We start from the raw sequence: 23,205 nt of genomic DNA, 5'->3' as shown, positions 1-23,205 counted from the left end.
ACTGACACATCCCGTAGAGGAGCTGGGGAGTTCTTGGGTGGAAGAGCCGGGGTTTGGGGATGTGGAGTGCACCCACAACCAGGTGGCAAGATAGGGATTTGGAGCTAGGCTCAAGTTAGGCAGAGCATGGGCATGAGGCCAGCATGGTCATCACTGTCCTCATGGGCCATTAGGTGTTACTGGGAATAACTCTTAGCTAACCTTGATAAAATTAAACTTGTTACTGTGCTGGGTCAGCACTGCTGCAGTGTCCTGCTGTGCTGCTACTTCTACTGCTCATTGGCCTTTTTCCTTACAGACTCACAGGGATAAAGCTGTTCCCCACTTCCAGTATTGCATGTGTGGCTGGAAATGCTTGGTGTGAGCACTTCAGCCATCGCCTCGCTTCCCTCCCTGCCTCCCCCCATTGCTTGGGCTTTAAATGTTTTCTTGTCTTTGATCACAGGACTCTACCCTTGACTGGGCTGCTGGGACCAGCCCCCATGAGTGTAGCCCCACTGACAGTCCTGGACTGTCCCTGTTGTGCCTTTGTTTGTTTGTTTTACTGATCTGTAATACAAATAACATAGAAGCCTGGCATAGAGCAAAGAGCAGGAAATTCATTCAGGCTTTGAGCTGGGAGTTGCTGAAATTGAAAGATGTGACAAAGCATGCAGAGATGCTCACACATAAAAACTGCTCTTTTCCCCCTTTTTTTGGAGTTCTTTTGGGGAGCCTTTTCAAAGAAAGAAAAGGAATGAAAATCCAAATGCAGAACAAAATCTGCACATAAAATTCAGTTGGTAAAGTAATTTGAATGCTGGAAATGCATACCCAAGTGAAAACCATATGAAATGTTTCCTTTAATAGTATCTAGTGTTTGTTACCATAACAATCCTTTTTGCAAAAGAAGGATTAGTGCTGTTAACATGACTCCATTCCCTGATTCAGGTAGCACTGGTTTCCAGGGCCCCTGGAGCAAATTGCAGAAAGGGGGGCAAATCCACATGCCTGGATTTTGATGATGCACTTCAGTATCGTAATAACAATTCATTTAGGCTCTGGCTTTGTACTGCCTGTTATTTCCCTGGAAACTTATGCTCCGTCCTGACAAGTACTATGAAATAGCAGTGTCACAGCCTTTGTCAGACTGAAGGCAAGGCTACAGATGAGCGGGCAGAAGCCAGGTAAGTGTAATGTAGAGCTGTAGCTGCCTGACATTACTGACTTTTAAGGATCCAAAAAAAGGTATGATTCCTCTTCCATAGGCAAAGAGAACAAGATGTTTCTGTAGTAACGAGATCATAAAAGAAAGAAAATTGCTTGTAAAGAATATGTCTGATTTTCCCTCTTTTTCTACTTTGCTTCTATTATAACTTAAGCTGCAGTTTTGCTTTCAGCTTCCTCTTGTGTAAGCATTTAATATAACCAAGATATTCTGCAAATCTGTTTTTTTGACAGTGATTTCTGGCCTGCACATTTTGTTTTGTAATAACGACTATTTCCTGTGTCAAAAGAATGGAAATTATCTGAAATAAAAGGATAGTAGCATTCAGTGGTCCTATCTGAACTTGTCACTTCAGGTCTGCTGTGCCAGTTCAAAGCACTGAGGTTGACATCGGATGAGAAAATGATGGTATTTCTTTTAGCATGCTGGGAGTAGATGGATAGAAACACTTTCTTTTTTAGTAGGCTTGGAACTAAAAGCTGAAAAGAGCCTTTTGTTTTTTGCTGCAGATTCAGGAGCGTGATAAACTTTACTACTTGGTAGCCTGGGAACTTGATTTTGTGTGTTGATTACAGAAGTGCAAACTTCTCTTTCTCTCACTTCCCCCCTGCCTCCCCCTCCACCCCGATGGTGTGATGAGCCTTTGAGAAATAAATGGGAATTGCGTGGTGTGTGCTGTATGCATCGCAAAATTTCTGTAGTTTCTAGACTTTTGTTCTTTTGCTCTTTAAAGGAAAATTTATTGCTGCTTTACTGGTGAAGGAAGGGGGAGGATTTTTGAAACCTTGTTGTTGGGCTTGTCCTGCCTTTTTAAAAAGATACTGTTCCCTGCCCTTCTCCCAAAGGTACTTAGATACCAATTTTCTTGACATCACTACATTGCAAGGGCAGCATGAAGTGTGAGCTTTGACCTCAAAGGTGCTATTTCTTGTGGTTTAAAATAAGAATCCCAGCATCTGTCAAAAACCTGTAAGGCCCAAAAGAAGCAATGCCTATTTCAAGTTACTAATAAAAAATGCACCTACTAAGAGACTTGTTTTACCCCTGTATATTTTGTGTTATAACTTGTACTTCTGCATAGCAATTTGGAAAAAAATGCAATATTTAATTCTGACTGTTCCACATGATGATATTCCTTTATTGAACTGAGATAGTAGCTGCAGGTTTTTAGGGCAGGGTCACATTGAAACTTTTAAAAAAGCTGTCCTGCAGGATAAAATGGATAAGAAAGTCAGGAAGCTATTGTTCTGAGTGTTTCATAACCCAGAGCACAGCAGGGTTTGAAGGTGTGTCAGTTCTTTTCCATCTAGTAGAGCATCTCAGTTCATTGGAGTTTGTAACATTGTGGTGGAATCGGGTGAACACTAAGGGGAGCAGATTGCTAATAAATTGCACTGTATTGTTAGATATTCCCACTGTTTCAGCTGAGGTCCTCAGATCCTCAGGCTTGTTGCATCCTTGCAGCTGGCTGGACCAGCTCACTGGGACCATATGGTGAGAGTGGCAGTGCGGGCATTGCCGGCCGTGAGGGCTGATGGAAGCCATGCTGAGAGTCAGAGCAAAGAGGGAGACGGGAGGGAAACAGCAGCTGCAAGGGTATAAAATGCCACCCAGCTAGCGAGGAGCAGTGTGGGAGTGGGAGGATGTTCAAGGGCTGATGGCCATAATGCAGTGCTGTAGGTCTGCTGGAGGGAATTGCTCATCTTCCCAGCCCTGGAGCTTGCAGCTGCTCGCAGCTCCTCCCCACACTGACCCTCTTGTTGGGGGAGCAGTGTCTCGATGCTTAGCAAGGGTTGTGGCTGCCACTGCTCAGTTTTGAGGACTTCTCATGTTGAGGACTGGCAGTATGAATATTTGGACTCTTTTCTTGTTTGTCAGCAGGAACTGGAGCATTGGATAGAGAATTTATTTTGATCAATTGTCTTCTTAAGCCAAATTTCTCTATGTATGAACATCTGCTCTTCAGATACCAACAGATTAAATCACTGTATTTATAGTTAAATAAAATATTATGGAGGCACATTTTTCAGCTCTGGAAATGTCACATTGACAAGCTAGGCAGAAAAGGTTGGAAATCACAAAATAACATACTTTTGGTTGTCAGCTGACTGGGGTGAGGGCTCTCTACAATGGTTTGGTTGTGTGCTGCAGTACTGGGGTGACAGCCATCTAGCTGATATCTGCCTTTTCTTGGGCTCTGTGAAGTACCTTCTTGAATCTGGGAAGGAACCAGAAGGAGTAAAAGGTATCTTGAAGGTCCCTGTGGAGAAATCTAGAAGCATGATTGCTAATGCTAACTTTTCCAGCTATTTTTTTCTTAGTGTTACATAAGATACCAGAAAAATAGAATTTTGTTGTCGTGTTAAATTCAAGGGGTGGAGGTGGTGATGGGGAAACAACAAAGCTTTTGATCTTTCTTTAGTAAATAGGAGACTGGTTACAGAATGTAAATGTTTATCTTAGATGATGCTGTAAGCAGTACATTTCTTTCTCTCTTCTAACAAATAAGGACAAAACCAAGTTAGTCATCAAGATACATATAATTTCTAAGATGATTCTTGTCCTGAATTAAGTTGTTCATTTTGGGGATAAGCAGCAGTGTAACAGTTGCCTTGTTTTTCCACAAACTGTACAACTGATATAATACCACAGAGCAGCTTGAGGGAGTCCTAGCACACAGAATTAAAGCCTTGTCTGGTCTGCAGAAGGTTGAGTAAAACATTCAGAGAAATAGCATTTCGTAAGGAGACAAGTACCTTTCTCTTAGATCTCTTTTGTATTTTTTTCAGTAGACAATTACCCCTGAAGTAATTCTACTTTAAAATATTGATCGTGAATTAAGAGCTCAGCTAAAAATGCATATATTACTCAAACAAGCATACTGTTTTCTTAAGATGGATTATGATGAATTAATTATATTCCAACATTTGAAATTAAGAAAAGGTTAAATACTCAGAATGTTAATGGTAGCTTGGGGTTGGGAGCAGCTCAGTGGTGAAAATAGTTTATGAAAGAAATTAATTTCAAGTATCTTCCTCTGTGTTATTCTTTTTTCCTCTTTTGGTATGTTCTTTGTTTTTGAGGGGAAGCTGCTTTGCTGCCACTGCAAAATGAGTTTTTAGTACTCAAGTGCATTTCTTTCCCCCCAGATGGGTATAAACTGATTCTTTCTTAGGGATAGAAGAAGCAGCATACAGGCTGTAGAGTGTGAAATAAAGTTCCGGAAAGACCAGGTGCTAGTTAGTACCTTAATTTTGGGAAGATGTGGTATTTGTATTTGAGGCTGGTGAGTGCCAGTCCAGGGCCTGCTGACAGCAGTGGAAAAACTGTTCCCCAAATGGGCTTTGGATTACCCTTGAGTAGCTTATCGTGCCCACACCTCCCTCCCATGGAGGGTGATGCATCCTTCCTCTGCTCCTACTTCTTTGCCCAGACGTGTTACACCTGGCCAGTGTGCCTTAAAGGATATCTTTAATGATAAGGTGAGTGCAATAATTTCCACGTGTGCAGGAAGGAGAAGCTGCTGCTTTGCGGCAGCTCCTGTTTGGCCGGAGTCCTGCTGACCTCGGCTGCCTGGCTGGAGTCACTTCTTGTTAAAACCAGCATCTCTGGCAAAAGGCTGTTCAGAGGTGAAGCATTTTTACCATGTTATTAGTGATGATGATGTAGGGATTTGCATAAAATTAAGATGTGTGGTCTATGCAGGACCTGAGCCAGTGGTGTTCTGGGAAGCATCGTGTGATTGCCATTGCTTCCTGTGAGCAGTGGTGGGCACAGCAGGCACCTTTGTGCCCCTTCCACAAGCTGCTCGTGACATTCCTGAAGGAAACAGATGAGCGTTTCCTGTAAATACATGTGCTGGAAACATCTGCCCAGCACATTGAATTAAAGGATTTTTCTTGATGTGCTGTCTGACCCTGTATGCTGAGGAACTTGAGTGCTCTGTTTTCCTCATGACTTCCCCCATCTTTTTCTTAAGCTGTCTTTTCGGCACATTCTTCTGAAGCTGGAGCTGTGGGGACGGATTGGACCTTGCTTCCCGCATCTGTCCCAGCAGCTGGACCACTTCCTGCCATGAATCATCTGAAACACACTTTTTTCTTTTTATTGTTTTATTTAAGGGTGAAGGCACATTTGTTTCCTGAAGCCACAAGCTAGTCTAAGTAATCTGGCAGACAAGCCTCAAATGAAGGCTGGGGTGTGAATGTGTTTGGAGGAAGGAAGTGCCTCCTATCATTGGGATCATAGGCAAGCCAGGAGCAGAGCTCCTTTCCTTGTGGACTTCATTTGTGGTCAGAGGAACAGCAAACTCCATCACTTCTTGGAGAGCTGCAGCAAAATGTCTACTCTGTTTCCACATCAGTGTCAAACACACCATGACCTTTGTTTTTTGGCTACAGTTAATCAAGTGCTAATTGGCAAACGATGTTAAGGGAGAGGGGCATAATCTTTTGTGTGAGAAGTCTTGGCTATGGCTTGGATCCTCTGTGGGACTGATGTTTGTGGCTTAGTTTTACAGAGCTCATTGATTGGGAGTGTTTCAATTTTAGCAGTCCAAAACAAGGCTTTTTTTTTTGTCCTGAGGAGCTGAGGCTAAATAGTTCCTGAAACTTGAGAGGTCATTGTGTTTCATAAAGAGATTAATCCAAAATCCGCCTCCTTAATTTTGTCTTAAAAAACCCCCCAATACTAAAAGACCCCAACCAAAAAGCACATTAATTTCATAGCTGTTAAGCTTTTCTTTTCTTTGTTAATTTTTCTAGGGAAGCGTCAGATTCACCACTTGGGAAACCAGCTTCAACTCAATCAACATTGTCTGGATACTGCCTTTAATTTTTTCAAGATGGCTGTGAGCAAACATCTAACCCGGGGTAGAAAGATGACCCACGTCATTGCTGCCTGTCTCTACCTGGTGTGTAGGACAGAAGGAACTCCTCGTATCCTTTCACAGTTATAAAATATAGACAAATAAAAGACCCACTTTCAGCAAGTCAGCTATCCCAGTTAGACCTTGTTTCAAATTGTGAAAAGGTAAGTGTTTAAGAGCTAACTTGGTCATTGCTGGTTTTATACATTGAAGTGAATGGGAATGTTTCCTGTGGTTCCAGTAAATTTGCTCCCTTTTTAAATGTACAGTACTTACAATTTAATGCTATAAATGTCACTCTGCCTTCATCACTAACTCTGAATTTCTTCTTTTGCAGCACTTGCTTCAAGTATAAAATTGCACTTCCCCTGTGCTTTGCTAGGGTTTATAATTTGTGAAGGGGTTTTTTTTGTTTATTTTTTCTCTTTTAAAGTAAATGACAGTTAACCCCAAACCTCCTGCAGTGTCAGCATCAAAGAACAGATTAGAGTTCCAGTGGGTTTTACATCAACATTTGTTCCATCAACATATGTGGATTTCCTTCTTTTAATACTTCCAGGAAGGACAGTATCACTTCTGTTTTAGTTTTGAGAAAAAAGGTGTTTGATAAATTCTGAAATTTGCTCAAAAATCATACAAGAAATCAGTAGCTGGAGGTGCACACAGGACAGATTTGTAAGTGAGTACTGCTTGCTTTACCATCCCTATTTTTGTCTTGGGGAACTTCATTAAAATCCACATAAACTTTAACTACTGATGACCGTCCAAATTTATTTGTTTTATGTATTTTTATTTCTTTTATATTGTGTTTCATTTGCTGGAATTCAGAGCTTAGTATCCACCAATTACTTCTGTTGCTGTGGCTCTGAGCAACCTGGTCTAGTGAAGGGTGTCCCTGCCTATGGCAGGGGGATTGGAACTGGATGTATTTTAAGGCCCCTTGCAACCCCCAAACCATTCTATCATTTTATCATTTTATAATTCTGTGTTATTTTAGTTTTTTTCTACTTTAAAATAGTATGTCTCCGTCTTCAGTATTCTGTTTGATTTGATGCTTTCTCTAGATTGCTGCCCTCATTTTATATTTTTGCAGTTGATCAGTTTAGCTTTCCTTTTAAGATTGAGATGATTTTTTTTGTAGTTTCAGAAACTTTATTCAGTATTCTAAAAGTAGTGCTTTCTGATAGTGTTGTCATTGTCATTGTTTTAAACAATGACAATTTGCATGTTTAAAAACCCGTGGTTTTGCAGGAATGATGGAGTTAAAAGGAAGGCTTGCTTATTACACTGGTCTTTCCTACTGTAAAGTCTCTGTGTGAACTTCGAACAGCAGCACTCTATCACTGCCATAAAGACACTTGATTTTGAAGTGCTACCAATATTTTGATAATATATCTTCCAGGTAACTACCTGAAAGAGGGTAGGATTAGATTAGATATTAACAAGAAATTCTTTACAGTGAGGGTACTGAGGCCCTGGCACACCCAGAGAGGCTGTGGTTGCCCCATCCCTGGGGGTGTTCAAGGACACGTTGGATTGAGCTCTGAGCAACCTGGTGGAAGGTGTCCCTGCCCACATCAGGAGTGTTGAAAATAAATGATCTCTAAGGTCCCTTTTATGATTCAGTGTTATATTTATGCTCATGTCACATGTTTAAAGTAATTTATTTACAGTTGTTATTTGATACTTCTGAATGATAGCCCAGCTGTAATATGCAGATCCATTTTCCCCCACTGATAGTGGTAAAAAGCATTTGAAGAAATGCAGGCTGTAAGAGGCAGATAGGTACACTGCAGTGTACAGCCATCTGTGCAGCAAGTGTAGCTAACGTGTAGCAAACAAATAAAGCAAAAATAATTTACTTGTTTTTTAACCTTCTTTAAAGTATTTCAGCATGTATCTCACTTATGTGCAAGATGTACTGGTCTGGTTGACACTTAATAAATCCTTAAATGAATTTCCCAGCTTGCTTTGTTAAATGGAGATAATGTTCTGTTTGATACTTCACATAAAATACTAAAGTAGAGTATGAATAAAACTGCAAAGATGAGCTCTGTCTTTCTATATCAACAGCACAAAGTACTGCACCCTCATTTGCATGGTTACTAAAGAGTTGTTGTGCATGTCCACATGGCTCAATTTTTTAGTGTTTATTTTTTAAAAAATCCATTAGCTAAACTTAATATTGTAGCTGATACTAAGAATTTAACCTTTGTCACTTTGGGAGAGGGAGTTCATCCAGCTTTTGCCTGTGTTCCACGTGGTTTTGTTTATTTGTTTGTTTGTTTTTCTATTACTATTTAAAATCCAGTGTAATTTAAAAAACAAACCCCAGATAAATTATGGACTCTCAACACTGAAATAAAAATTCCTTTTCTGGTATCTTTTCCTTTCATGAAAAACTTGAAAACTTGAGGGCTACAGGTGCAAACCTCTGACCTTTGAAATTAGAATATGTTCAAGGCTCCATAGATTAATTATGGTGATCGTTATCAGCATGTTATACTTGTTCCCAGCTTAAATCTGGCAATACAGACATGGGCCACAGGAGGCAGGGGTGTTCCAGGGCCTTTGGAGCAGAGGGGCCAAGAGCAGGTGTACAGAGGATGGCCATGTGACAAAGTGCTTTAACAAGAATTAAAATGCATATTCTGGGTAATAAACTTGCCATTGGTTTTGGTCTTCTGGAGAAGGTGCCGAGGAGGGCTTGGAAAGAGGAGCAATACACTGAATAGTGCTGTACAAAGGACATGCAGTATTTTTAACACTGTAACATTTAAATACACTGCTTAGCAGAGTCCCTGAGTTTAAAGCATTCATTGTCATGGTGTTCAGTTTAGAATTCTAACAAAGAAATGTGGGAGAAATTTAGGAAAGGAAGTTAAAGGCCGAAGATTAGTGACTGTATTTTAGAGGAAAGAGGTGACCTGGAAGAAGTAGCGAAGGGCAGCAGCATCCTCAGAGCTGAGAGACAGCTCACTGATTTTTGGGTGGTCCAGGTGAGTTATCTGAGTGACTTGGGAGTTGTGGAGGGAAGAGACGTTACCTGGGAACAAACCAGTCTGTTAGCAGTAGAAGACATCATGTTTCTTAAAAAGTTGTGTGGTAGAAGGAGCAAAAAAGCCTGGGGAGGTACAGTGTGATGTAGTAAGGGACTGAAATGACAAGAAATGTTGTGTTCTTGTGGCAGAACCAGAGGAGTGGGAAGCATTTGGAGAGGGAAAAGAGAATTTAATTGTGTCTGCGAGTTCAGTTTGAGGGAGTGGAATGTATTTATCTGACATGGTTATCTGCTTCTTCTTCTTTTTTTCATAATGTACATGTTGCCAGCCAGCCCCTGTGAAAATGTGAGGAATACTGTAGCCAACTCTACTGGTGCAGTCTGAATTATGCCTGAATAAACCTCAGCCTGAAATAGGAAAACATTATGTTCTCCTTGGTTCTTACACATTATTTAATTAATGCAAAAATGCAAAATATTCTGGTAACTCAATTTTTTTTGATCTGAAAAAATAGTTCTAGAACTTAAGGAGAAAATACAAATTTATTTAACTGAAGAGCAGCTTCTATTTGTAATCCTTTGGAAAGTTTTGTATATATTATTTGAGATGTGAATTGATTTTACATCCGTTCATGGTTTTTATTAGGTTATGTGACACAAACCCCCACAATGCAGCCGCTTTGGCATAGCTTTTCATTTGCTTTCCTTTATTGCTTGTCAGTGTTAATGTTTTCCAGGGAAAACAGCTTGCTAACTATTAGCTGGATTTGGGAGGTGTTTCATCCTTCTGATGAGTTGCCTATAAAAACTTCGATTTGTTATTCTCTTTATAAAATGTGTCTGCATTATCAGTGTCACAAGTAAAGATACAATGCAAAAAAATCATCTGAAGGAGACAGTGGTTTTTAAACCCTCAGGTGTGATGGGACCTGTTGTCCCCCTCCCAGGGACTGAGGGATGCTGAGCGTTTCCAATGACGTCTGACTTTGTCTGGCACTGCCAGCGCTCCGGGCAGTTCAGACTCTGGCTTTTAATTTGTTTCTTGGAATAGTAACAGTCCTCAGTTGTTTCTCTTTAATGTTTTGAGCAGCTTTTCCACCCCTACAATGTTTGAATGGAAACAAAGGGCGCTTTAGAGAGAGAGAGAGAGAACTTGGGAAGAGCCAGGCGGGGTGTTTGAGTGACCTGTGAGCTCAGCTGTAACCTGTGGCTGCCCCAGGGGCACTCAGGAACAATGACAACCTGGCCAGGATTTTCCAGGTGGGATATCAGTTTGTTTTAATCAAGGAACATTTCATTCTGTTTGTAATCCTGTCACTGTACACAACGGTTAGAAAAACTGTACAACTGTCCACTCTTTTGTGTAGTATTTTCCAATGCTGCTACCTGGGGTCTTTTATAGCAATATTTTACATGGTAAATGTCTTTTTTCCCCATTCACACACACCTTTTTTATATTATTTATTTATTATTTTCCTTTGAAGCTCTCTGAAAAATGCACCCTTAGTTGTAAACCAAATCCTGTCTTGTCAGAGCATAGTAAATAAAGCCTTTTCAACATGAGAAGAGTCCCTGCAAAGTTCCCTCACCAGCTATCTTGTGTAAACATCTCTCTGTTTGCCTCTGGAGGTAAATTCAGGGCAGGTTTTTGTCCCTCCAGTAAAGCTGATCCATCTTGATGATGAGGCTCTCTGAGCTGGGCAGCCTCTGGGACTGAGGCTGAGTTATTCAGGGGGTCTTTGGTGGGTTTTTTTGTCAGAAGACAGAAGTGGGATCCTCCCGGGGTCAGACCAAGGCAGCCCAGTGAGGCCTCTCTCCTGAGTTGTTTGCAGAAGAACATTTTTGATAAATGTATAAGGAAAATAACCTCTTAAATTTGGGCAGAAGGTTGTCAGGAGAACATTTGGTGCCTTGAAGTCTTTCAGATGTAAACTTGAGCTGGGTGGGAAAGCATAAGGAGCTTTTCCTCCCCAGCTTCCTCTGCCCTGTGAACCTCCCTTTTGTTTGAGGGAAGATCACAAAGGCATTGCCAGATCCCAGCAGGCAAGAAGAGTTTGGGAAAAAACTGGGCATCTGAATGGGGCAGCACTTTGTTATTTCCTATCTGTCTGCAGTACTTGTACTTTATTGCCAAGCTATTTGAAAGTCTCCTGATTTAATGTGTTTATTTTCATGTCGCAGAAAGGGAAGTTGAGGATATTTATCTTCATTTCCAGGTGCCGAACTGAGGCTAAGTGACACATTCTGAGTTACCCAGAAAATCTGTGATGGAATAAGGAATTGGTCTCTTTAATCCTTGGTTAGGCAGCAGCTACTGGGCTTTTCTGCCATGTTGGTCTTTGCAAGAGGAGTTCAGCTAATTCCCTCTCGAGCATTAGCAGTTCTGTCAGCTGCTATGCTGTCTTGGGAAGCCTTGTACAGCCTCGCCATGAGAACCTTTGATGGATACATTCTTTGTTTCTCTACTAGCACTTCAAGGTCTGTCTTTGCAAGGAAAAGGGCAAGACTTCCTTTTTTATTAGAAATGAAAAATTAGATCTCCAGCCATATTTTGACCTCTACTAAAACTTCCTGGAGCCAGTAGGCCCTAGTGTTCCTGATAAAAAAAATTAGCTTTTGAAATTAGGCTTTAATCACGAAATTTTTAAAGCTGTGGTTAGGGAGGTTAATAAAACCGGTTTCTACTTCTTTCTGGTTAAGGACTTTCTTTCTAGTAACTGACCTTTTAGTTTTTTTTGTATTAACTGCTGTTGCATTGAAAATGTGTTTTGTTCAAGTGTGGAATATGACAAGGACATAAGAGAATAAAAATGGGTTTTAAATTGCAGTTAAAATACATATAATATTTACTGAGGCAAATTGCTTCATTTCACTGTGTGGTAAAAGATGCCAAGATCTTACTTCATAGTAAGTTGAATAGAATATTTTCAGTTGGAACTGACCTATAGTGTCCAACTGCTTGACCAATTCAGGGCTGACCAAAAGTTACAGCATGTTATTAAGGGCATTTTCCAAATGCTTCTTAAGCACTGACAGGCTGAGGGCTTTGACCACCTCTCTAGGAAACCTGTTCCCATGTTTGACCACATTCTTGGTGAAGAAATGTTTCCTAATGAAGCATTTGCTTGGACTTGAAGGCTTCCAAAGCCTTGTTCACTTAATTTCAAAATGAAGTTTTAAAATTGCCGTGTTTTTCAGTGAATGGATTTTAGCTGGAAGAGCTTCATCTATTAAGAAAAAATTGCTGCCTTAAATAGGGTGTGACTGTTGTTGCCCCATGTCATTTGCATAGATTTCCAAAGACTTAGCTGTTTGGTAATGCTTGGCTTGTGTGATCATTCCTATTTAGTACCACGAGAAAATGGTGGAGATCTAGGGAAGAGGGCAGCCAGGGACAGCAAGAGAAATTTAATTTCTGCACCTTAATTTCTCCCCATCACTCTCTCCTCCAGCCAGGGCTGGACGTGTTGAATTTCAACAGCAGGGCTCATGACCTGAAGCCTGCATATCCAGTCTGCTTTTCCATGGAATGAAGGAGAATCCTATCATCCTTCATGTGCAGTGCTGCCTCACACATTTTTTTCCCTATAAAGAGATACATATAAAGCAAGTGTGGTGCTGAGGGAATGATGTGTTTCCTGTTTCCAGTTGGTGGGAAAGTAAAATTTTCCTTTCCACGTGCTCATTGATGTTTATATTCCACTGTGTGGCTCTGTCCTCTTCCCTGCTGCATCCCCTTACTGCCAGGGCTGCTCGTGGATGGGCAGCAATGAGGCAGGAGGAGCCTCTCACATATCTCACCTGGCCTCCAGCTGTGGTGTAGGAGAGCCTGTGTTTCCCTAGGTCCTCTGGATGTCTTCACATTGTCTGAAGTGGTGTTGGGTACTTGAATTGCTCCACTTGTGTCTGGTGGTTTGGAGTGTTTTTTGAAGAGAATTCCTTCTTGATGAGGAGAAAATAACCTGAAGCTTTTCAAACTGGTTGTGTGGCCCTGCACCCTGGGGGACAGGGCTGGGCACATGGTGTTAGTGGCCCTCAGGTTCTCCTCTTGTCCCTTGGAGGGGAAAGCCATAAACCTTACTTGTGCCTGACTCAGATGTGGCAGGAAAGCAGTGAGTGTGATTGCTGACTGGAATTATCCTGCAGGGTGCCCTGTTCTAGAAGTCATCGAAGCTCTCTGCTGGGAGACTGCAATTTTAATGTGGAGATTCTGTACTTGGGTGATTTCCTTTGTTCCTTCAAGATTCTGAAAATATAAAAGGGAAGGGGAACTTTACATTGTGGTGTGTGTCAACTCAACATCTGACTGTTTAAATCCTTGTGCTAAATGCCCATTATGGATGCTGCAGGGAGGGAGGGGAAAAGCTGCTGTAAGTGCAGTAGTGATAATTGACCCACTTAAGAGAGCTGCTCTAATTTTGCATGTTACAGCATCCTGGAAATTCAGATAAGAATGTTGATCTCTCCAGCTAATAGGATTTCTAAATATATCATCCAAAAGAAGCAGGAGGACTGTAATTTTGCGCACATGTGTGTGTGCTCAGACTAATGTTTTGTTTAAGAACTGCACACTCTGAAAATTTGCTTTTCTGTTCATTTGTTACTAACTCAGGATAAAATAGAGCTTGACCTTTAGTCCTGTCAAGGGGAGACCTGATCATGCCCCATTAAATTCACTGATGAAATTCTCACCAGCTTTTGTGTAGAGGGGTGACCAACTTTTTTCCTTTCAGGATGTTGGTACACAGCAGGTGGCTCAAATTGTCAGCTTTTCCATAATGCAGCATTAAACAAACCATCTGCAGAGATGGAGAGGGGGACAGGGTCACAAGATGGCCTATCAAGATTACAGATTTTGGCTGGTGTTGGTAGCTTTGTTTTCCTCATTTAAGGGAAATTTTGTACAGTAGAGGTCAAAATAATACCCTTTTGAAATCTGTCTGCAGAAATACTTTATTGCTTTACAGAGCAGAGTGTTTCAAGTCTCTCTCTGGGCAATTTTTTCTCAAAGCACATCATTGGGGTGGCCTCACCTCCAGTCCTGGGTGCAGTTTTGGGCACCACAATATAAAAAAGACATTAAGCTATTAGAGTGTCCAGAGAAGGGCCATGAGGATGGTGAAGGGCCTTGAGGGGAGGCCATACGAGGAGCAGCTGAGGTCTCCTGAGTTGTTCAGCCTGGAAAAGAGGAGACTGAGGAGAGACCTCATTGCAGCCTATAACTTCCTTGTGGGGGGAAGAGGAGGGGCAGACACCAATGTCTTTTCTGTGGTGACCAGTGAGTGGACCCAAGGAAATGGCCTGAAGTTGTGTCAAGGGAGGTTTAGGCTGGGTATCAGGAAAAGGCACTGGAGCAGGCTCTCCACGGAAGTGGTCACAGCACAAAGCCTGACAGAGCTCAAGAAACATTTGGACAACACTCTTGGACATATGGTGTGATTCTTGAGATGTCCTGTGCAGGGCCAGGAGTTGGACTTTGATCCTTGTGGGTCCTTTTGAACTCAGGATGTTCTATGACTGCTGAAAACCATGGGGTTTGTGGTCAGTAGAGCTGCTACACCTACATTGTTTTAATTTGGAGGTCCTTTGCGCTTGCCCCTCGTACCTTTCTGTGTTGGGTCAAAAAAGAATCACTGTCACCCTTTGAAATGAAGGGATAGGCTTCTGGAGCAGGTTCACTGAAGCCTTTGCCATTGTGGCCTTGAATGACATTATGTGTGAGTAAGAGAAATGTTTGGCAACCCTGTGCTCCGTCACCATGTCAGGCCTTGTGTAATCCAGAAGTACTTACAGCAGAAGCATCTGAGCCAGATTTTTAATGCATGCAATACTGGGCTGTTATTGCATGCATAAAAATAATAATTAATGTAATGAATTGCATGGTCTGTCCTCTTAGTAATTAGGTTCCAGTTTGGGGTGTCTGAACTGATGAGACATTCTCGTGGTAAAGGAGAAACAAGGAAAGAACCAGAAGCAGGGAGTGGGAGAGCTACAAAAGCATCAGTAATTCCAGGATGGAAATACGAGGGACAGCCCTCACTGGCAGCACTGAGAGGGGGTGAAGCTGAAAGGTGGTGGCAGAGGCACGGGGGATAACGACAGGAACAATGTCAGGATGAGTTCTGGATGATGGATGAGGGGAGGGAAGTGTGATGGCAGAGAGGCCTCCTTCCAGGGAAATAAATACAAAGGAGGGACGATAAGGAAGGGATCACACCTCTGATGTCTTTGACCTTCAGCGATCCTTGCATGCTTGTGAGAATAAATATTTAACAATCTTCTTAAAGCTTGTTTAAAAGAGGAAATAATTAGGTTGGCTCTCTGCTTAATACAGTTTATCTCCACATATGAATTTTGGGGCTTATGTCAGCAAAACCAGATTTATAACTGGGTGGTGTTTTGACCTGATGGGAGCTAATATGTTGCTAACACCAGCTAAATAAAAAACAGTTGGGTACAGCCGGTAATTGTACAGCACATTCTTGCTTTTGTCAGAGGATATGCTGGATATGGTGTGGGATGAGGAGGAGATGCTTCCCCTTCCTTCCCTGCATGGCCACCCCCCTCTTAAGGAAGGAAAAAAAGAAAAAAAAGAAAAAAAAAAAGAAAAAAAAAAGAAAAAAAAAAGGCGTTACCTGGTGCTTTGTTTAAATAAATCCTGATAACAAACATGATCAATTATAATTGATGTTTTTGATCTGGTCACTGAAAAATATTCCTGGTTGTAACCATCACTAATATTTTATGCATTTTAGTATTTTAAAAGTCAATTAGAAAATTAAATGCTCTCTTTCATTAAAATAGAACATTGTGTATTTGAATTTTAATGCAGTAAAAATGCTGCCTTAGAACACAAATTCATATTATTAGATTAATTAAGATCAGTAATGCAAAACAGGGTGAACAAAAGCCAGTGCGTTGAGACCTCTAAGCCCTTCTGTGCTTGCTATCTGCAAATATTTTAGCTTGAGGTTTTCTCAAACTGTGTCCACTTTCATCCTGTTCTTAAGTCTTATGCAGCTTTTTCTGTCTTGCAGTTTCTGATGTCGTAAGAACAAAGTGAAGGTATATCAGAGAAACAATATTACCTGTCAAATTTGTTTTGTAAAAATGGGATTCATTCTCACACCTGACCTGGCCTTAAATCTTGAAAGTGGTCTTGATAATGATTTCTTACATCCTAATTATAAGCCTTTTAAAAATGGGTAAAGGTCCTTCTCAAGAGCTGTCTTATTTCCTTCTGATGTTTGTCACTAGGATTTTGTTTTCATGATGTAGTTTTCATACACAAACCTCATACTGGAATTGCTTCTCAATGAAACATTTTTAGCATTTTGTAATTCATGCCAAGTAAAATGGTGAGCTGAGCCTTCTCTAACTTTTCCCTGTTCATCTGCCCTTATGGCAAGTCCGTGTCCTTCCTCGAAGGCAAAAGAAAGTCTTTAAAGTTCAGCTGCCAGACTGGCTCAGTATTGTTGTAAGTATGAATGATGTAATACTCAATCACGTGGTGGTATGTCTGCTATTTTCCCATCTTTGAGAGAGAATAATCTTTCCATCTTATCCAGCAGTCTGGGAAAATAGCAGCCTTAAATGAAGCCCAAAAGAACCAAAATCTTGATTTCTTCCAGAGCTTTTCTTTTGAAGCCAGATGTTCCCCATGTCTTCATTTTGACTTGCTAATTGGAAATAAGATGTTGAAGATAACGTGTGCTTTGAAGCTTGTGTATTGTGTATTTTATTTAGATTTAATCCTTTAAACATTTGACAATAAAACATAAATTGCGGAGCTCTCATCTTTAGATCAGCTGTAAGTGAATCATTTAAGTTTTCAACATCCTTCCAGTTTGGGAGAAATGCAGTAGTCTCAGTGATGTTTTGACTGCATGTGTTAGTAAAGTGCTATGAGATTTGCTAATCAGTGTTTTTAAATGGTGATATATTGCTGTTTCTTCAATGAAGGAGCAGTTTGGCTCCCAAAAATAAAGTCCCAGCTTATGCCTCAGCAGGGAGTAGAAATCTGAGTGCTCTTCAGATTCCTTTTGTATTGATAAGCAAGGAGGAATAGTGAACAGTATATTTTACGTTGTCATATATCATGATGGAAAGCAAATTTTGAAAGAGGGGAGATACATAGACTGAAAAAAAGAAGCCTTTTAGCGTGGACAAAAAATACCATGTAACTTCTACTAGGCTATAACATTTTTAATATGGAGAGAAAAATATGCAGTGTAAATGTATATTCAGCAACATGACATGTACTAACCAAAATGGGAAAGTCCTTATTACATAAAAACCAAAACTCCAAACATTGCCTCTCTTATTGTCAGGAGAAATTCTCACCTTATCTGTTTTACAGTATTTTTCCTTCTGCAATTGGTCTTTTAAACTGTTTACTGTGCCTGTAGTGGCCTTGCAGCTTCCAAGGGAAAACAAAGTTGCTTTTGTCATTCCAGGTGCTGTAATGTGTAGCACAATTCTAGGACAAACAATGAGCTGGTGTTTCAAGTTAGACTGCAGAAAATTTGAGAGGTTACCTGAACCTTCTTGTTTCTGAGAAAGCACCACCGTGCCCTCGCTTTGCAAGGATTTTACCCTGTTCTAGTTCACTTACATTAAAAATACACTTTTTCTCCTTCCTTAATGAATCCATGGCTTCAGAGTAATGCAGTTCTGCCTATCCAGCTCTGAAGGCTGTGCGATTATAGATGCTTTTCTGTGACTCTTGCTCTTGGGCGAAAGAGCTGGGCTGTCTAAATTGAGACTATTTCTTTTGAAATTTGCCATTGAAATCACCAGTGGACCAGCCTTGATCTCCAGGGAAATGAGGAAAGAAATGCAAAATAATTTTCAGTCATTACTGAGGAAGTCTCTTTTAAAGAGGTATCAGGAGGTTTCAGCTGCTGCCTCTCACTCGGTACCTGGGATCAGAGAACGTTCTGTTCGTACCTGGAGTTCAGAGTTTGGCTTTCCCACGTGAGGGCTGTTCACTTCTGCAGAATCTAAGCTGAATTTTGTTTTCCATTTGAAAACTTCTGGTCCTTAAAGGATCAGTCTTCTTGAGGGTGCACCAGATGAACTGCATCTGTGCTGATGTCTCTGAGGCACTCCCAGATCACTGCATTCTTGTCACATCTTGGAGGACCCAGTTCATTGCCAATAATTATTTCCTGTGCATATTCAGATTATAGTTTTTCAGTTGAAAAATATTTTTGTCCATGTTCTGTTTAATATTATCATTCACCTAGAAACTAAGCTCTCCCTGTGGCAGAGGAAAGCAACTCAAGTATTGACTGCTGCTGTTCCCATTCCTCGGACTTTGAATGGGTGGCTTCAGTGTCTGAGGTGTTTCTCACAGTCATTCAAAGGTGAAATGAGAGAATGCTCCAGTCTTGATTCCTGCTGATAATGTTGGCAGCCCTCCCAGAAGAACTGTGAACTGGTCACTTTCCTCCTGTTTCAACTGGAGAATTTGGGAGCACCATCAGGAGCCAAGAACATTGGCTGAGAGGTAGTATACACAATATGAGGACAGCATCAGAAAAAGAAGCTTCAAAGAAACATAGCTTGACAGAAATGTTTCATTACAACAGTCCTTCCTACTGAGAGGCTCTAGGGTAGGAGGAAAGACAATACAGTATATTTTCCACTGTCTCTCCAGCAGTCAGAGGTGTGATACAGGGAAATGTTTGTATAGGTAATGTATCTGAAGGTGATGAAACATGTAGAAAAGCCTGTGCCCTATGCAGGATTGTAGAATAATTTAGATTAGAAGGGGCCTCTGGAAGTCATTTCTCTATTCCATGCTCACATCCTCAGTAGATTCCTGAAGCCCTGCTCTGGTTGAATGTTGATTGTCTCTAGCAATGGACATGTCAAGTTCTCTCTGGGCCTTAATACCTTCATACCAAAGATTTTTGTTTTCCAAATATTTAAACAGATTTTTTTCTTGCTACAGTTTGCTTCTGAGAAGAATTTGGCTCCATATTCTCTGTAGCCTCTCATTAGGTAGGCGGTGTTAGGTGTCCCCTAAAGCCAGGCTGACAAACCTGGCTCTCTCAGCTTTTCCTTGTAAATCGTGTGTTCCAGCCCCTCAACCATCTCAGTGTCACTGATGTCGTACTTGAGAACCCAGATCTGACCAAGGCTCTCCAGGTGCAGCCTCACCGGCAGTGAATAAAGGGGAATATCCACTTCCCTGGACTGCTGGCTGCACTTTTGCTAACACAGCTCAGTACCTGTTTGGCCTTTCTCAATGCAAGAGCCCAGTGCTGGCTGCTGCTCAGCTTTCTGTGGGGACATCCAACTCCTTTGTGTCAGCTGTTCTTTCCCTGGTCAGCTCCAGCCTGTACTGTAGCAAAGGGTTACTCTATCTTTGCGTGTGAGGCTTTTTAGGAAGTTGAAAGACAGATGCAGCTCCTGTCAGCCCAGTTCTCTAGCCTCCTGACATCCCTCCGAGTGGAGCCCCACCTGACGCAGGATTGCCTCGCCAGCTTGGTGCCATCTGCATACCTGCCTGGGGTGCCTCTGCCTCCCTGTCTCACTGCTAATGGAGACAGTGTTGTCCCCTAGGGATGCCTGCAGCAGCTGCCTGCTAATTGGACTTTGTACTATTAATCACAGCCCTTCAAACCTGGCAGTCCAGCCAATTTAGTGCTTGCCTAGGCCAGCAAGCCAGGCCATGTCTCAACAATTTGGCTTTAAGAACACCGTGGCAGACCACGTGTTCAGCTTTGCAGAAGTCACAGTGAGCAGCTTCCATTGCAGTGCTGGTGTCCCTGAGCTGGTGTTGGTTGGGGGCCATGTAAAACTGATGGGTAGGTGACACTTTGCACAGGGGTGCAGCTGAGCTGTGCCTGTGCATAGGGCAGGTTTTTTGGCTTGTGCTCTGGATGTAGAATTTCTCTTTGCTCAGAGTCAGGAGTGATCTGTCTTCTGATGGGCAATGCAGCAGGTACTCATTGACTTAATCTGAGGTTTTTTTAAAGGACTGGTGACTAAAGCCTGTTCTTGGTTTGCACAAACCCCAAATTCACTTCTGTAAGGGGAGTTAAGAGCTGAGAGGGGAGTCAGGGCCGAACCCTGCCCATTCTCCTTTTGAAGCTGTTGTTGCCGTGCAATCTGAAACACGAGAATAGTGAGGCCAGGAGAAAGGCAAACAAGTGGAAGCTTTTGTAGGTGAATGGCCAGGCTTAGAGAGGGGGTATACCTATTTCAGCTTCCTTCTCTAAGGTTACTCCTGTGTGTTTCTTTTTTTACAAATGTATTAATTATATATTATTCTCCTGACCTAATGCATAAACAGTTGTGGCAGCAGGACTGTAATTCCAGTTTGCCTCCTCCCAGCTGAGGGTCCTGTAGGTGGAGGTGTAGAATTTATAGTGTTTTATGGAGAAGGTCAGTATTCTCATCTTCTGATTGGAGGAACTGAGGCATAGAAGGGAAGCAAAATGACTTGTTCATTAAGATGTAGACATTTTTGTGTCCTGTGTGTATCTACACGTCTTACTGCTGCCTCCCATAATGTAGGAGCCTGTTCTACATATTGCTTTCTATTTAGATTTCTAAGATACTGGGCTATACTTTTCCAAGTTTATTGGCTAAATACATTGGAATTTTTAGCTAAAATTTCCAAGAGGACCAAATTCTGCAGGCCCACTAGCTCTGGTATTGCACTGAGCTTGTAAGCAAAATTCTAGGCTGAATTTATAAATCTCAGTGGTAAGAAAAAAGTTATCATTTTTCTTGAAAGCTTTGCAAATGTGACACAATCAGTGAGCAGCTGTAAACACAATAGCATTCTTGGTTGTTGTTCAGAGCAGAGCTGTATTTTAGGAGCTTGCTTGGATAATGTTATTGGAAATCACACTGCTGGGTTACAGTAAAACTACTGCAAGAGGCTCTGTGAAAGGTGTCTAAGGAGATCTTTCCCAGCATATCACTGGCAGTTTTTATTTTCCCAGAGGCAGATGATATGTACATCATTACTGATTTTTTTTTCCTTTCTTTCATGAAGAATTCCAGCCGCTGAGATAAGTTTACAGCTTCTTAAAAACTGATAATGACAGAGCAGTCTCTGTGCTGTAAGAGAGACATGAGATAAGTGCTTGCCATTGCTACAGCATTCAAAAGAAGATAATAAAAGGATAAAAGTTTAAAATGACACTTCAGGAAAATACCTTATTTTCCAGCTTGATTAAAGCCATTTAAAGAAAGTTGTTAACTTCTAAGAGTATGAGAAATACCATTTGCAAGTAAATTAACTTCAGATGTTCACTAACAATGCTGTGCAACATTGTCTTGAGATGCTTTGAGAGTTCCTACCTAAGTGAAGTAAATATTGGCAGTAATGCCAACAGAATTCCAGTATCTGTGACAAGTGAATTCTACCAGATTGCTTACTGAATACCTGAGTTTTCAGTGGGATATCAGTGTGGGTATTCTGTCCCCTTCCTACCCTCCTTTCTCCCCACACGCCTTGCCCCAATAAAGCGTTTTCCTTTATCCTTAATGATCCCTTCATAAAGATGTGTAACCAGTAACAAAGGAGTTGACTCTCGCTTTATCTTTTTTTTTTTAACACTAAAAATTGATATATGTGCTTACAAAGTGATTTTTAGAGTAAATTGGTGCAAAAGCAAATTTAATATTAAACTGAATAAAGGATTTTAAAGTTATTGTAGGAGGTGCTTAGCTGTAGCTAGGTGTAGCAAGCTGTAGCTTGTAAGTAGGTGTGTTGGATAATAAAGGCATGAAAATTAGGATTGTCATACTTGAAAGGAGGGACTGAATTTGTGAGATCTCTTGCATCTCTTTATTATAAGAAGTTCAGGATGTCTCTTAGCTGTTTTGCACAGGGGGACAAATTTCTTTGTTGATTTGCATACAAAGGACGTAGCTTGGGTCTTTCAAAGGCAAGGAGCTGGTCTGAAAAAGAATTGTTGCCCACAAAGTTAGTTGCCTGCTGGGGTATTATAGCTGAAATACATTTGAAAGCTTCTTTCTGTGACCTTTTGGGGAGACTTGGGAACCCCAGAGTCAAAATGTGTATTATAATAGTAAGAGAATCAGGATATTTCAGAGCATTTTACCAAGGAAGGGGAAACTGTTATCTTCATTATAAAAACATGATAAAGGATGGAGTGTTTTTTGTCGGGCAGTGGCAAAAATGGAAACAGAAATCCAGTGTCCTGAGGCACAGCCAAGAGTCCCTCTGGGTTATGCCTTTCAATTTCTTGGGAAAAGAGATTCCCAAAGGGAAGCATTTGTTTCCCGTCCTTTTGTGTAGATAAAATACAAAGTGTATCAAATGCCTGTGACTGTATTTTCCCTGCTTAATAGATCACCTCAAAGATTTATTCTTACAATTGAACTCTCTGAAAAGTTAGCTGCCTTTAAAATCTCAGATATGCAAACTCCTCCATCCACCTGCTCTATTATGCCTGTTCAAGGACCAAATTTAATTTTGTTCTAGAGACAACCTTTCGAAACATAAATTTGTTTTAACTTTAAAATCCAGTATATTAGGTCCTTGAAGGAGAATTTGTCATGTTGAGAATTGTATTCATTTCAAGGTATGATGCATCACTTGTCCCCAGCCCTGAAAGGTATTTTAAATGGGTATTTGATATTTTGAAAGTTAGAAAAGCTGTTGCAGTTCTTTTTTTTTTTTTTTTTTTTTTAGTTCTATTTGAGCTCTGTTCTGTTGGGCTGAACAGAAAGTATCAGTGAAAGTATCTTCTCACCCTGCCAGTGACAGCTGAAGGCAATCTCTCACTTTGTGCATTGCTGGGAAGTAGAAGTGAAGACTTGTTTGCATATTGCTTCTTGTCCACAGGTTGGTAAATTCAGACGTGCTAACTCAGTGCTTCTGTCTGTTTCCAAGATACCTGGGTAGCTGTCCAAGGAGGTAATGTGAGTTTTCTACTCCTATTGCCAAATAAACCTCCCTTGAACACTCCTCCAGTGGTACTCAAAAGTGCAAGATGCATTATTATATAATTTGGTGAAATGCTTTATTAATAACTCTTTTGGGATATGCTGCTATTTATGAACCATAAGGCAACTCTCTTTAATAAAACTCAAATTCAGTATACCTCAGTGCTCTTATGACTTACATAGTTTTCTGCT

At 41.1% G+C, this 23,205-nt stretch overlaps 1 protein-coding gene across 1 annotated transcript in view; it reads left to right on the top strand.

Moving 5' to 3' along the window:
• BRF1 (BRF1 general transcription factor IIIB subunit) overlaps nt 1–23,205 on the top strand; it is a 172,910-nt gene that overhangs the window by 37,685 nt on the left and 112,020 nt on the right. Inside the window, exon 3 of the mRNA XM_082283858.1 lies at nt 5,971–6,144. Coding sequence (XP_082139984.1) covers nt 5,971–6,144 — 174 coding nt within the window. The remainder of the gene's footprint in view (nt 1–5,970; nt 6,145–23,205) is intronic.

This window comes from Coloeus monedula (assembly GCF_965178545.1).
Source record: "Coloeus monedula genome assembly, chromosome: 6".
Taxonomy (NCBI): Eukaryota; Metazoa; Chordata; class Aves; order Passeriformes; family Corvidae; genus Coloeus; species Coloeus monedula.
Note: the sequence above shows the minus strand (reverse complement) of the source record. Positions and strands in the feature narration are given on the sequence as shown.